The sequence below is a fragment of the Dunckerocampus dactyliophorus genome, chromosome 12 (genome assembly GCF_027744805.1).
Source record: "Dunckerocampus dactyliophorus isolate RoL2022-P2 chromosome 12, RoL_Ddac_1.1, whole genome shotgun sequence".
NCBI lineage: Eukaryota > Metazoa > Chordata > Actinopteri > Syngnathiformes > Syngnathidae > Dunckerocampus > Dunckerocampus dactyliophorus.
Genome location: NC_072830.1, coordinates 20,879,547 through 20,895,756, shown reverse-complemented (window position 1 = coordinate 20,895,756; position 16,210 = coordinate 20,879,547). Strand labels below are relative to the sequence as shown.

General features: G+C 42.1%; 1 protein-coding gene across 1 annotated transcript; it reads right to left on the bottom strand.

Moving 5' to 3' along the window:
• Positions 1-5,630: 5,630 nt before the first annotated feature.
• hic1 (hypermethylated in cancer 1) lies at positions 5,631-14,777 on the bottom strand. Its single transcript, XM_054795024.1, has 2 exons — positions 14,362-14,777; positions 5,631-10,129 (listed from the first exon to the last, which is right to left on the bottom strand). Exons 1-2 carry the CDS (start codon positions 14,411-14,413, stop codon positions 7,911-7,913), a joined length of 2,271 nt encoding a protein of 756 aa, XP_054650999.1. The 5' UTR covers positions 14,414-14,777; the 3' UTR covers positions 5,631-7,910.
• Positions 14,778-16,210: the final 1,433 nt, after the last annotated feature.

The window sequence follows — 16,210 nt, the reverse complement described above, 5'->3', positions numbered from 1 at the left end:
TCATCACCGGATTGTGTAATCACTGGGAAATTAAATCTTTAATAACTCAAAAAGCATGAGAGCACAAACGTTCATTTTAATTGCATGAAATGTTCATTTTAACTGCACAAAACAGCACTAATGTGGCACTAAACGTAGCATTAAAAATGAATGATTTAGATTTCATTCTGAGCATGTCGGGGGCTGGGTGAACTTGAGACGACCTATAAAATAAACTGTTATAACGAAAGCAGCACAAACATTCATTTTAACTGCACAAAACAGTACTAGCGCAACACTAAAAAATGAGACTATTTTGGTTTCATTCCGAGCATGTCGTGGGGCTGGTTATGTGATAGGTCAAAACTTCAATCGTTAATATCTCAAAAGCGAAAACACCAACATTCATTTTAACTGCACAAAACAGCACTAACGTAGCACAAAAAATTTTGATTATTTTGGTTTCATTCTGAGCATCTCGGGGGCTGGCTGAACTTTGGTTGACCTCTAAAATAAACTGTAATAACTCAAAAACATTCATTTTAACTGCACAAAACAGCACAAACAGAGCACTAAAAAGGTGAGACTATTTGACTAGAGTTTTGCGTGGGGTGGTGGGCCAACTTCACTCAGGTTGTATAGTCTCATCTCATGAGTTCAGTATATCGTGCCACTCCTAATATTATTTAATGTTTTATATTAAAAAAAAACAAAATTTAGAAAAAAACATCGTGTGTATTCCAATGAATGTCTCAAAATGCTGGAAGTCCACGTAAGTTTACAAGCTTTAAGAGTGTAGGAAACCTCATAAAATGTTTGGTCTTTTTCATCTTCATGTCTTGTCATTTGAATAAAATGATTCATCTTTACCTTAGAATAATTATGTTTGATGTTTCCTGCTTTGAGGGAGTTTTTCCATCAGCAAAGTGCTTGCTCATGTGGGGATTGGTTGACTTGAACAATAATAATATCAATAGTAATAAAGAATAAGAATCCGTTTTGTGTCCAATAAACGCCAAAAAATACAAAAACACACACATGCGCGTTTGTCCGTCACCAAAGTGCTTGCTTATGTCGCGTTCAGCTGGTTTCCTAGAATACAGTACGTGTGTATACAGTACATAGAATTCACTTGACTCAGAAGTGGATAAAAAAAACACAAATAGACATTTTTTTTTCAAATTTCTTACACAATTAGACTTTATTGCAAGGATGATTTGGAGTATAGTGACAAAACAAACCACAACATTGTTTCACATTTTAAAAAATAAAAACCTTATCGACATCATTTTATCAGGACATCATAATGAAATGAAATTGTATACTTGAATATAAAAGCCCACAGTGAACATTTAAACAAAAAATAACTATAAAAACATTTTGACATGCAATAAATACATTCATTTCATGAAAGCATATTCACAATGCAGAAATACTGTTTGGCTGTAATGTATTGCTTTTAAGTGGTGATTGATGGACAACACAGCTACATGTCTGCTGAAATAAGACTTTGTAAATGTGTGTGAGCATGTGTGTGTGTGTGTGTGTGTGTATATGAGTGTGTGTTTGGTCATGTTTTTTGCTGAACTCGCACTGTCAGCGTGGCAGTGTGTCCCGCAGCTGAACTTTCTTCTCCCTAAACCACAAACCAGTCGGGTACAAGACATCACAGTCATCCTCATTAGATCATAATCGAGCTATCCACACAATCCATCAATCTTGCATGTAATCTCTAGTGCATGTGTGTGTGCGTGCGTGCGTGTGTGTGTAGGAGGACCCTGAGGGTAGGGAAGATCTTTGTGTGAGTACGTGAGTGCTGAGTCCAATCGCCAGTTCTTTTAATAATGACTTTTTCAACAAGAAGCGACACTCCAAACACGGCAGGGCAACTTCATTAAAGCTGATCTAATGTGGAGTCTGCCAGCCAGCCATTCGCATGTGTGTGTGTTCTGGTATTCATCACTCACTGAGGACAAAAGCCTGTCTATACAGCATGAGGACATCTTGCAGGGCAGGAACCAAAAATGACATACCCTGTAGCGTGAGCTATTCAGAAGGTATACGTGGCCGACATGTGCGAAAATTTAATATTTTGCCAACAAAATACAATTGTCTTTAAAAGCTAAATGAGCAAATATTTATTTTGTAAAAAAAAAAAAAAGTAAGCAACCGCCATGGCAAATCAGTTTTTCGGTAGTAAGGGAGGCCCCAGCTGTATTATATTCTCTGTGGGAAGTCTCACTGTGCCACACTATGAAAACCCCTGATTTTTGTGCCAAATCCTAAAGAAAATGTGTTGTCTTCTCACGATAGATTTAGTGACCAGAGCCAAACCTGTGCTATTCATTGCACCAGCCATGGATCCTAAATATCCAGCGTCAAACAATGAGCTTCATGAAGGTATGTACACTTTAAAAGAAACAACAGAAAAATCAAAGGCGTTATTACTTGTATGCTTTGGTTTTCTTTTGGCTTCCCTTCTTTTCCTTTGGTTCCCCTCATCTGGGCGCATGACTTGGCCGATGCACGGCTCAATTGTGCAATTTCATACATGTTTACTTTACTGGCATCTTTCTGAGCAGATCTTTAACATTTCCTCTACAACGCTGTTTTTAATCTCCTTCAAGAGGCCTCTGCTTGGCTTAGGGGTAATGATCATACGGCGGGGGTCAGCGCACGCGGTGGTGGTGGGGTTCATTTTTGGAAATCGATCAGGGCTTCGAGAAAAAGAAAGTAGCCTCTGGTGTAAACATTTAGACAAGTGTCTTCTTCAGCATGAGAACCAGCTGGAAGTAAGTGGATCAGGAGTAGGGAGGGTTACGGGGGGGGGGGGGGAGTCTTGAGTGGAAGGTTAGGAAGAATTACAGAGGAAGGGTGGGAGGGAATCAAACGCCAACTGTGGGACTTTTAGGGGATAGTACGTAATAGAAAAACATCACAATATGGTGGTTTTGTCCCAGAAAAGTGCAGCTCAAGGAATGAATTGTCTCTTGTTTGTTTTCGGTTACACTGTAGGGAAGGCACTCAGGCGCGCACAGGTGCACCACGATGACTTAACTGGAGTGTGAGCGTGTATATTCACGTACAAAACAGTCCATTCTTAGCTCCCGCTACAAAAACAGCTCTATGTCATTTGACTAGCTTACCTTTTCAACATCAGGCCTCATAATTTGTTTATTTTCCCCCATGATTACCCACTGTAAAGGGCAAAAGTTGCACAGTCATTGTAGTCCACTGAAAGCCATAAAAGTCCTGAGAGTCAGCAGATTTTTTTTTTTTGCGTCACTAATTATCTCCTTTTCGACTGGCTGGCTGCATGAAAAGATCTTTTTTTCAAATTTGAAGCCCGTGTTGGAAGTCATCCAGACCCTTTTTACTGCTATATTGTTAATCTTATAAAAGTTATGGGTCTTGCATGGTTGCCATAATAACATTTATGAAGGAAATGGTGTATAAAATAAACCACCATAATAATAAACCGTTTCAGATGTTTTTTTCCTTTGGATTCACCTAATTAATGGCGTTTTATAAAAGCCATATTTATCACTTTGCTGTAGAGACAGTCTCAGCTGAAGTACGCTGGAGGCCAAATAAATACAATTAGCAAAGACATATGGCAAATGGCTGAGCCGGTGAATTGATCAAATGTTGTCATTTTACTGGGACACTGAGCTAGCATTTTAAAAAAATAGTTACGTTCACGCGGCTTGAGAAAAATAAAGAAAAATGTATTTTTCAACCCTGAAAGGCTAACTTCAGTTACGTTTAAAAGCAAAATGATTTGATTTTTAGCTCCAAAAGTGAAAGAGTAAACAGAGTCTGGGGTGAGCAGACAATAGGCTCAAGAAAACCATTTTTTTCAATGCAGCAAAAGCCCCAATTGAGGGGTGGCTCACTGTGCCACCCTTTAACAATTTGAGGTATTAGAAGTATTAAAAACATTAGAGAAAAAAGTATCCACTAATTACATATAGTCATAGTTTAGGGGATGTTCAGAATTTTGGGCATTTTACTGGCGACTCAGCATCAGGGACATGTGGGCGGGCAGTGCCCCACTAGATACAGGTGACGGCATTAGAATTTTATATTTAATACAGACTAGGGATTCAACTAAATGTGTATAAATATGACTCCTCATCCTAATAGGGACTTTTTTAGTTTTTAATTGACTTATGGGGCAGGATTATAAAAGAATTCTGCCGAGCAATAAGTGCAAAATGTGTGACAAGACAAGGAAAAATAATTTGTGTAATGCGATAGAACGTCTTCCATTGCATGCATGACAGCTAGAAAGCCACACGGCCCTATCGCCGTGACACTGAGCAGGAGTTTATTCCACCCAAGCAAAGAAGGGAAGGAAAAGAGGAGATACCGTTGACTTGTTTTGTGAATGAAGCGTTTTAGAAGTACGAGCAAGCTTTCATAGCCAGACAATGGCTCAGGTCCACCCCTGCTGCGCTCGGCCCTGCTCCTCTCCCTCTCTAATCTGCCTCATACCGCAACAAACACACGGCACATCCTGCTCACTCGCACACACCGGCTGAAAGTTCACTTCCTGTTCCTCAGATCGTCTCCTTCACGCCTCTGCCTCATTCCCAGGACGTGTATTAGCGGAGCTCCGCGTGCTCCAAGAGCATAAACAGACAAGCAAACACTTCCCTCACGGCACAGCACCTCACTCTCCTTGTTAGTGCACTTAAAAAACTGAACCTCCCTGGTTGTGTGTGGGTATATGTGTGTGTCTTCTGGCAGTCTGGTAAGTCCTCTTGCAGTCTGAGGACCAAAATCCCTTAAGAAAATATCCAAAAAACACATAATAGGTTGTTAGCATTGGCCCATTAAAAACTTTTTATCTGGCGCTTCCCCTCCCTGCTTAGATTTGGAGCTGCAGTGGAAACTCTTTTTGTTGTTTTAACAAGTGAAAAAAGAAGGAGAGGGACACTTTTTGATTAAAACTATTGAATGAGATGGAGTGGAAGTGGCTGAATTCCCACAAGAGAGGAAAAAAAGCATCATCCAAACACAATCTGGCCTCCTATGTTTGTGTTGCCTCCGTCAGGTCAAACAGACTGTGAAAGTCCCTGGCATCTTCTAACGCCGAAGCCAAACATGAAAATGGCATAAGCTGTGGTTCAGATGTTCATAAACAGCAACCGCAAAGCATGACGTTGTCGCCTTGGGTTGTTCAGACAGATACGAAGGGCCAGACGCATGGACGCCTCAACACAATGAAAAGTGTATACTGCATCATAATAGTCATGAAAGTAATAATAAAAAAACAATATCATATGTCATCTCTTCTGCATTTAAACTCTAATGTACAAACCTACAATAACCATTTCCTGTATATGTGTGTGTGCGTGTGCGTGTGTGTGTGTGGTCGTGAGGTAAGCACCAGTTTCATGTGCAATCTTTTACTAAAGAAAAGTGACAGGATATTCAACATATATTACAGAAATGAAGCCCTTATTGTTACATTTAAAGAAAAGAAAAGCACGAAACTTAAGGCACATTGTTTTTTTTGGTTTTATAGTAAATCAATCACAGTGAGTTTATGGCTTTTAAGTCTTCACATTCACCCTCTGAGGTTGACGTTGGCACTATAGTGGTCAGACACTTCTGATCTGAATTAGGGAGACCAGTGAAAGTGGAAAATAAAGATCGAAAACAAAGCAGAACAAAGTTGTCGGGATGTTCTTTGGAATAAACATTTCAGGGGGGCTGGGGGGGAATGTGCCTTCAAACCCGCAAGCTTCAAGTGCTCTTTTGTTGTTTTCGGCCCAATGCAAAATAAGAGGATTTCTATTGTTTTGTGGCTTTGATAGCGGCATCAAGAGGAGTGGTGCAAGAGCGGGGGTGTAGTTGAAGCATCAGATGTTCATAAGTGGATGGGAGGGCTGAAGGATGGCAAGCATGAAATAGGACATGGTGTGTGAATTGTCCGGGAGAAAGTGAGATTTCACAGGGATTACAACAGCTGCACGGGACTACAACCCTCCTCGTGGTCATATCACTGACAGATTAGCAGCTTTGCTAAGTGTGTGTGAAATGGGGGAGATAACGTGTGTGTGGGTGTGTGTGTGTTAAACATTCACTTTGGCACGTCAACAGTAGCGGGCCTCACGGACGTGACACCAGAGGTCAGACCTGGTGCTCGATGTGATTAATCACCATGAATCTGCCATGAATGGGGAAGTTACTCCCCTCCGATTGGGATCCATCGCTATGCTCACCATGATTGGCCGTTTTACAACATGTCAAAAAGGCAACGCCCGTGTGACGGACAGGGATTTTTGTGTGTTCACTAGTTGGGTATGTGTGATCGTTTCACAGCTGTGAGATCACGGGCTGCCACTCCTCAGTAAAGAACAGCTTTTTGCTCAGGATATGTTATAAACATGCTGCTATTACAATAAAATAGGGATGCTCCGATCAGGGTTTTATGCTGCCGATACCGATCATCCATGAGTGAAATTATACATGATGAGTATTGGCGCGGTTTAAGGTTGAAAAGTTAGGACGATTCCAAGGTGCCCTAACTGCCAGGGGGCCCAAAAAATAGGTCATTATTAAAAAATAAAAAGGGGGCACGCCCAACGTGATTTTTTTTTTCATGGGGCCCAGAATTCCTGCTTGCATCCCTGCTATTGGCTATATGATATAAAAAAGGGAAGCAAAAAAATCACCTTCATTTTGACAACTTTTTCAAGAAAACATATATCACTGGTGAAACTCACAGAGGAAGAGATGCCTTCTTTAAGGCGACTTTGGATGTGAGAGTACATAGTTTGATGGCGTTCTAGCAGGACTTCCAGGTGTCATGCAGCGGGGTTCCAAGCGAGAGAGCAGTCGGCAAACCCGCTGTCTTCCGCCGCTGAGAGAGGATGGTCAATTCAATAATTATTTGCTTTATACTTCTGATTGTCACACACAGTCCAGCATTGGCTACATTAGCTGCCGTTTGACTGATGATCAGCCTCAGAAACTCACCGTACTCCGTCAAGTGTTTGTTCTTCAAATGCCGTATTGAATTACAGCTTTTCAAAAACGCTACCTCGGCGAGATATATTCCGTGGCACATTTTGCAGCGTGCAAAATTTGTATCGCTCTCACAAACGTTAGGTAAGTTCCACACGTTTGTTTTGGGTTTGGCACACCTGCGCAGTGTGAAGGAAAGTGGGCGGGGGACGCTCACCACAGGCTGCATGCTGCAATCGTACGAGCGAGAGGCGATCGGCGTTGAAAGGCATTTGTCGGCATATGCCAATCACATGCTTTTTCATGGAAGTTGGCCGATATTGATTGGTGGTCGATCGATCGGAGCATCCCTACTGTAAAAGACTTTTAAAATGTGCTTGAATGTATTGTAACCTCGGAGGAAGAATCTGGAGCGTTATTCATTGTCTGTAATACCCCTAAAAATAGGACAATTTTGAGAATTCTCCCGTTCTTTTAAAGTCCAGAAGAGGTGACTTTATTTATTTTTATTTTCTTTTTATTTCTTTTATTTTGCTGACTTTTACACTCAGATTTGGACACAAACCCTGAATCTTGTCCTTTATGTGCATTTATTTGTCATAACACAGGTTTAAGGGTAAGGGTTTTCTTTGGATTTCATCATAATACAAAAAAATAAATAATCTTTTTTTTTTGGTTTTCAATTTGTTGCTTTGGCTCAATAGCTGCAAACACATACATAAATACCGTACTTCTGTCAAGCGAGTGTCTCTTGGTCACAGGATAGATAGCACAGTGCTCCTTTAGGAAGGAGGCTTCAAAGGTTAGATGCATCGAAAGGCACTTACAGTCGACAAAGTTTGGCGTGCACGAGCAGACTGACGTCCCTCGAGTCTGAGGTGCAGATTTAGTTGAGGTGAATGGCGTCAGAATACTGCATGTGGTGATTGGCCTTCTCGTGGGGCTGTGTGGTCTTAGCTGGGTGAGTAGCGGTCAATGGTGCGGCCCTCAGAGAGGGCCTGTTGGGGAGGGGGCAGGGGTTGGCACAGGACGTCCATCTTGTCGTGGGCAAGGCCTCCGAGGTGCTCAGAGGCCAGTTTGGAGAGCGGGTAAAGGCTCTCCATTGCCTTGGCGTCGGCCACCAGCTGCTGCTGCGCCTGGATGAGGAGCTCGTTGGCCTTCTCCTGTTTCAGCCCTAGATGCTCCGCTGTGTACTTGCTCAGTGGGTAGATACCCTCAGCAAAGTCCAGCTTCAGTTTGCCCTCTGTGGTGAGGCCCCCCGTGGCACCCCCACTGCTGTGCATCTTCATGTGACTGATCAGATTGCGCTGCTGGGCGAACTTCCCTCCGCACACTTGGCACTCGTAGGGCTTCTCCCCAGAGTGGATGCGCATGTGCTCCGTGAGGCGGTACTGTCGGGTGAAGCGCATGCCACAGGAGTCACAGGCGAAAGGCTTGAGGCCCAGGTGGCTGCGCATGTGGCGTGTCATGGTGCCGCGCTGCGTGAACTTCTTGCCACAGATGCTACAGGGGTAAGGCCGGGTCAGCCAGTGGGTTTTTTCATGCTGCCGCAGGGTGGCAGGATCTTTGTAGGACTTTTCACAGGTGGAGCAGCGGTATGGACGGATCATCTCCGCGATGGCTCCTGAAGCCAAAGCCTGACTGGATTTTGTCTCCAGGTGAGACAGGCTGTTCAGGGTGTTGGCGCTGCTCAAGCCCCCGTAGCCGTTGGTGCTATTGTTGATGTTCTTGTTGCTGTTGCTGTTTCCTAACTCCCCGCCTGAGTTTCCATACAGCTCCTCCTCTGTGTGTGTTTCCACGTGTGCGTTGAGCTGTTCTGAACTTGGGAAGCCCTTGTCGCAGGGAATGCAAACATACAGATTGTCCCCAAAACTCTCCGGCTCATATGGCACGTGGAATCTCCCCATGGGACCTGAAGGAGACGGGCGGCCCTCGCTGCTGCCAGTCTCCTCAGTGCCTGAGCCACTTTTGTCATCCGGGCCCTCACTCTCCTCGCCGATCTTGTGGTGATTGTGCCGCCGCTCTCCATTTTCACCTCCTTCCTCTTCATCCTCTTCTTCATCCTCATCTTCGCCTACGTACGGCAGAGGCTCATGTTTCACCCAGCGATAGATGTTACCCACCTCTCGTCCGGCCTCCCCGATTTCAGTCGGGGTGTCTGGGCTTGGTGGGCATGGGTAGCGTTCTGTACCCTGTGGTCCCGAGCGATGGAGGTGAGGAAGATGTGGACCTAGTGGCTGGTTGTGATGGGGAAACGGTGGCGGTGTTCGAGCCTGATCTGTTGTCTCCATTTTTTCTGAGGGGAAGGCCCTGCCGTTGGCTCCTTGTGTGGGACTGGTGCGGGCACCCGGGGTCCCATCTCGCTCCTCGTCATTGTGGGTGCTAACCACATGGGACTGGGAGGGCGTGTGCTGAGACTGGGAATTAGGACTCTTCTTGGAGAGATCGAGGCCATAGTTGGGGGAGCAGTTCCTTTCCGGAAGCGCTGAACGCAGGCCAAGCTGGGCCGGCAGAACCGACTGCATGGACGGGAACACCTGGGAGCCTTGATTGGAGGTGGGGGCATACAGCTCACCGGCATGGATGGCGAGCCGATGGGGTACCAACTCCTCCAGCGGGAGAGGCCGAGGCGTGTGGCTGTTCATAATCCCCCCAGGAGGGCACGACTGGATGACAGGAGTGGACACCCTGTATCGGCCTCCGGTGCCTAAACCCATGCCAGGTCCCATTTTTGCATAAGGGAGAAAGGCAGGCCCGGTGCGAGGAGGGTACTTGCCATTTCTTTTCAGCTTCTTTTTGCACAGAGCCACTAAGTCAAGCAGCTGAAGATAGCTGGCCGCGGCCAAAACGGCACCCAAGTTGGGTTCTGTGGGAGAGGCGGGGTCCCCGTCTGACAGGCGGCCCGTGTAGATGTAGTCCAGAATAACCCGGAAGACCCCGGGACTCACCATCTCGTGGTCGAGGTTGATGAGATTGTCGTGGACCACCAAGGATTTCAAGTAGAGGCTGCTGGCAGCCAGAATGTTCTTGTGTGCCCTGAAGAGGGCGTTCTGCACCACGATGATGACATCACACAGGAATCCTTTGGTGCGCTGGCTGTTGAGCTGCAGGAGGAGATCCCGAGCATGACTTGGAACTTCCATGACATCCAGCATCGTCTTTAGTCCGCCACCTGCAAAAAAAAGAGATGACAGTGAGATACTGTATCACTGTCATGTAATTTTCTACACCGCAAAAGAGTGAAAAAATGTGACATGTTTCAACACATCACATTAGTATTCATACTCAAAACTGTACTTATAAGCAGCAAGATTATATTTTGTGATGCAAATAATGTTTTTTGTTTTTCATTTTCAGTTATGAGCGCTGTCTGACGCGTGTCAGGCTGAGCGCTTGTGTGTGTAGCGCTGCATGTGTGGAGACAGCGACGTTCACTGATATCCTTCTAGTTACATTTGCTGACGTTCTTTTGCCATGGTTCCCACTGACAATTACCAGTACCTGTTCTGTAAAACAAATCAAATGTTGATCGACCCCCTCCTCGCCATTGTTATCACGTTTGTATTACATACAATAACAATAATATTAAAGCAAACAAAGCTCTGGTATCGGAAGAGTGTTAGTATCTGCAGTATCCAAATTCAGAAGTGAGCAAAAGTGGATCCCTGGACTAGACCCCTTATGTCTGCCTGAATATTAATTCTTCATCTTAACAAATGCATGCTTTGTGGAGACACAAGGTAATGTGTATAAAGGCATGCTTAGATTGGCTTGAACTAGAACAGAGGAGACCTCTGACCTCACAAATGTCCGTCTGGATGAATGGGCAAACATTTGCACTTCCTGCAGTGGTCACTATGTGTCCCAATACTTTTGAAGGTAAAAAATGAGCACTAAAAGTCAAAATGTGTCAAATAACTGCGGCCGTGTGAAAAAAACCTTAAGTTGTGGTCCTGTTATCTAATAAATTCCATGGCAGAACAGTTTCACATATGTCCACAGTGGTGTTTAATTGACGCTGCACATTGCGCAAGAACAAGCAACAGACTGCGGAGCGACTGTGTGGGAAGCGCACAGCACACAGAGCGGCTCGGTTAAAGTGAACTTTTTGCACAAAGGTGAGGTCTTGCGCTGCTTTTCTCATCATGAGAAAGTCTATCATGCGTTCACTTCCTCTGCCACAGGCGAAACGTGAGAGAGAACCCCAGAAAAAAGATGTGTTTAGGAGGCTGCTGGCAGGTTATGTGCAGTGATTTAAACTGAGCTGAGGTGAAGGTTTTGCAAGTTTGATGAAGAGCAGGTTCACCCCCTTTTCCACACACCAAAAAATAGAATTATGGCTCCAAGACAGCACATACAATACTATCAAAAACATCTTTAGCTCTGTTGTTTTAATGTCGGTCATTTAATTTTCTTCACTTCGGCTTTTCCCTGTCAGGGGGTCACCACAGCAAGTAAATCTCATGGTTTTTACGCTGGGTGCCCTTCCTGACACAACCTTGGCCGGGAATTGAACCTATGCTCTCCACCATGAGAGGCAGAAATGTGTACCATTCCACCACCAGGCGTAATAATGGGTATTTGATTTCTGTTATTATTAAAATAATGTATGAATCTATTGTTAAATATTTTTTTGACAGGATAGGAGAATCTCGCAATGTTCTGAACTCCTATTTCCAGGCCACTGTTGAGAGATTATTAATGCGCATTTAGCAACTGTGGGCCTGAGTCTTTTGCACACAAAAAGCACAGGATGTACTGTCCATTGACATTAGATGGCGCAATGCTGCATACTGCTAACTCCCCCAGGAGCTAATGTACACGCACAAACCATCCCGTACGCTCAAATATCACCCCTTCACTTATCAGGCCTAAAGTAAACTAGATCACGCATGAAACATGACGTTGCGTTCAAGCAAAACCCTCCCAGGAGAGTTTACAATAAAAAGTGGCTCCCTTTAGGTTTTTTATAACTGACGGGACACAAGTAACTAAATAAATAGTAAATAAAGAGTCACATGGGCTCATCTGTGCATTGGACATATACAGAAAATTAAGATTTTGCGCAGAAAAAGTCACTCACGACCTAATTTGTGTTGATTACTTGGCATCATGGGAGGAAAGGAGATGAAATAAAAATGTACAAAAAATGTAAAGGCTGGGGAAATATTTCATAATGCATAGTGAAAATAACACATTTATTCAGTTTTAATGTGGTGAATAAATATTTTTAAAAACTCAATTAATTCATAAACAACAAACAAAATAATGAATTACATACATTAAAATAATTAACAAACGAAGAATCTAAAAGTTGACTTACAATTTGGACTTTATACTCCGTTATTTCCCAAGCTGTCATTTAAAGTGTTTCCTCCTTCTGCTTTCCATTACGGAACTATCATATTTTAACATAAATTTCAGCTTGCGGTCACATCAAACTAGTGGTAGAAAAACTGACTAAGCCAGCCAAGCACCTTTGGTGAACTTTCTTATGGTGAACATCCGCACTGTGCTTAGTATGATGACGAACTAGAACGCTACAGGGATTGATTTATGGAGACAGAGTTTGTCTTTTGCATATTAGTTAGGATTCAAGATAATATTCTTGTCTTTGTAATAGGAATCTTTGCACTTGACTCCTGGTATTTGCCTTTAGGACGTTGAGGAAACTATTAAAAAAAGACTATGTTGTAATAAGGACTGGTCTTGTATAAGTATTGGTATAGTGTAAGCCCTCCTGCCTAAATAATGTCCTTTTAAATGGCTTTACCATGTTAAATATCCAAATTGAAATCACATTATCAAAGCACATGGAGCACATTTTCTTCTCTTAGCCTCCCATCACGCTGCCATATAGTCAGCAATGACGACAACGTGTCCGTCATGTCAAATTGATATTGATCGTCCTCGTGTTTTGGCGGTTTTGTCACAATTTGGCGGTTTCGGGGCGAAACATTCGCCTAAACTTCCTCGCCTCTGTCACATAAACACGACTGACATCTGCTGCAAATTTTGCAGCCAAAAATCTCAATGTTGCAAAAGTGCATTTTTATGTCACTTGCTAAACATCACGCAGCGTGTTTTGCATTTCAGTTGCAGGGAGCTGCCGCACCTTCCAAAGAGTAGAGTGAAAGGTGAAAAGGTCATGCTTCATTCACACCAGCGAAGCGGTCGGTTTCCTGTCTGATTGCATCAAAAATCATCACACCATCGTAGAAAGCGGCGGCAAAGTAGAAGTGATGGGAACTGCAGGTTAACACTCTTCTCATGTTCATAACATCAGATTGGGTGTCGTCGTGCGCCCCAATAATTTGTGACGCATGCGCTCACTTTACATCTTACAGTGAAATATGAATCAACAGTACAGCAACTCTCCCGGCGGCATTGTTTAAAACGTAGAAACTCAGCGCCTTTTTAGCTCGCCGCACTCAAAAGCAACTCTGTACTCTGCTAATGAGATATGTCAACAGTGTGGAAAGTCACGCTGACAAATCCATGCTGTCATCATGCAAAGCAGAAATTAAATAATAAATAAATATGACAGGAAAATAACTAGTCTCAACACACACACAAGCTGCATGCTGGCAATGGCCTCAATAGGAAAAACACATCATTAAAAAAAAGGTCAAATCAAGTGTCATATTGAATAGAAAAGTGTAAAACAGATACTTGATGATGATATTTCATGCTTATTTATGATCCACCAAGATCACTTTCAGCATGTCAGCTTTTACACCCAAAACCATGAAAATATGGGAAGTTGCAAGGGATCAAAGCATTTCTTTTTGTAGCTTTTTACATTTAGGGATGAATAATCGATGATGATGTGAACCTTCATATGCAAAACCGTGAAACTTTGGAAAAACTTCAATTCGTTTCAGTTACACTGATTAACTTTTAGTGTATTTTTACATTTACGGATTACTGATGGATTTGTGTGTGTGTTGTTTTCTATAGTTGACATTTGCTTTTTTTCATTTTAGGATTATTAAACGATAAAGATCTTTTTCAGTAATTGTGTTCTTTTACGACCAAAACCAATGGAAAAGTGGCAAACTGTGTGTAATAAGAACATGATCCCATACTTGGTTCTTAGTGTATATAAATGTATGCATCATGTATTGTTCTGCTTGCTGTATTTCCACTACTAATTACTACTATCTTTTCTTATTTTAAAAACCAAACTTTGAAAATGTGAAGAAAAGTCAGGTGTATTTGTGTGTGTAGCCTAACAGGTAGCTGGTGGGAAATTCATACCAAACGAAACGAAAGGTTAAATCCATGAAAAAAGTAAGATTAAATTGGGCTAATTTGTCCAATCAAGGCGCCTTAAACATGAATTTAAAAATCGATTTTCCAAAGGAGTAATACTGAGGTTGGAAGCGTTGTGGTTCTTCTTACCTGCATGCCCGATGTCTGCTGCCATCCCATCTAAGTCTCCCTCAATGATCATGTCAGCAGGCTCCTGCAGTCATATCTGACGTCCCAACTGCCAGCCTCCACAAACCCATGCCAGTTTTCCGTGCACGTCTACCAGCTCTTTTTTATCATTATTAATTGATATGAAGTTCTTGCCGCTCCTCAGGTCCGTCCTCCCACCTCCTCCTTCTCCTCCCACCCACTTTTGTCTCTCTCTCTCTTTTCTGACCCTCCTTTTTTTCTTTCTCATCCCCTCCTATGCAAAAAAAAAAATAGACGTGCTTAGGAAAGCATCAGTTTCCTCCTATTTTTTCTCCTCTTCTTCTAATTTCCTCTGCTATTTTAGAGCGTAGGCAATAACTGGGATGATAATGGAGCCTCTGTGTGCTCGCCTCCAGTGTGATGTCAGTCTATAATAAAAACTAAAAAGGTAACACCGAGGGCAGGAACTTCAAGTGACCCCAACTTGAACTTCTCCACACATCGTCTTAAAGAGACAGGCGGCTTTTTGTACTCTATACGTGATATTACAGTATACCGTTTATTTCATTCATTTTTTTCATCGGTGGCTCCACTATTTCACTGTTTGTGTGATTTACACAAAAAAAATCATTATTTTATTAATTTATGGGTTGGTTTTTTTTTGTTTGTTTGTTGATTTTAAAACAACAACAAAAAATCTTTAAAAAATGTTTACAAACATGTATCACTTCCGCTGATAATATTTGAATACAATCCAACCTCATTTATGGTTTTGTTTTGTTTTGGTTGAGTTTGTTTGATGTTAAAAAAAATAACAAAAAAAATATTCTTTTAAAAAAAAGAATATATACAAATTAATCGCTTCCCCTCAAAATATTACCCCTCTTAATATTTGAATCCAATTCAATATCAATTGCTTAATTAATTTATGTTTTTTTTTTAATTCAGATGTCTTCAACTATTTGATGAGTTGTGTGATTTTAAAACAAAAAACAGCTTTAAAAAGCAAGACATTTTAAAAATATCACTTTCACTGAAAGTATTTTGATTCATTTTAGTGCTAAACTGCAAAAAAAACAGCAAATTGAAATATTTACTATTTAATTAGCGGCTGAATAAATTATTATAATTCTATGTATTTTTATCAATATTTTTTATAAATGATTTTAGGTGGGCACTTTATATGTAAATATTAAGATATATTATAAAATAGTTCAATATAATTCAATATAATTTCGAGGGAGTAGAATCAGAGAAAAAGAGAAAAAGAACGAGGTAGAGAGCAATAGGAGATCCAGATGGTGAACCTTTGTCTAGAAGCTCCATCAGAACCTTTGGATAGAAAGGAAACTTGGTCCTGCTATCAATGTTTAGATAAATCATTGCAACAAGTCTCCTCAAGCCCACAAAAAGTCACTCGTAATGCCATCATAATCATTATCGTCATCTCAGCCATGACATTAACTCGGTCTCCTGTCTGGTCTGTTCTTCTTCGTGTCCAAATAAGCATCCGAATTCCTCTCTTCCTAAAACTTGATATCATCTCCTTGAGTGGCTTCGCTTTGTTCCTGTGAAACACACGAAAGTTCCAACGCGTTTATTGTGCTAACTAACTAACTAAATTAAAATTAAAAGTAAACCAACACTTGCGTACGACCACAGCTGCGGACAAGAGAGACTTTACGCAAACAGTGACACCTAGTGGCATAGTACGGTAACAGCAAGGTTTGACAGGAGCGCTCCTTTTTCCCATTTCAGACTCTAGCACACTTTTCTTTTTAAAGTTCAAGAATCCAATTGCCATTTATGTTGTTTTTTTTTTTAGTTTGATGTATCTTCTCTATTTAAT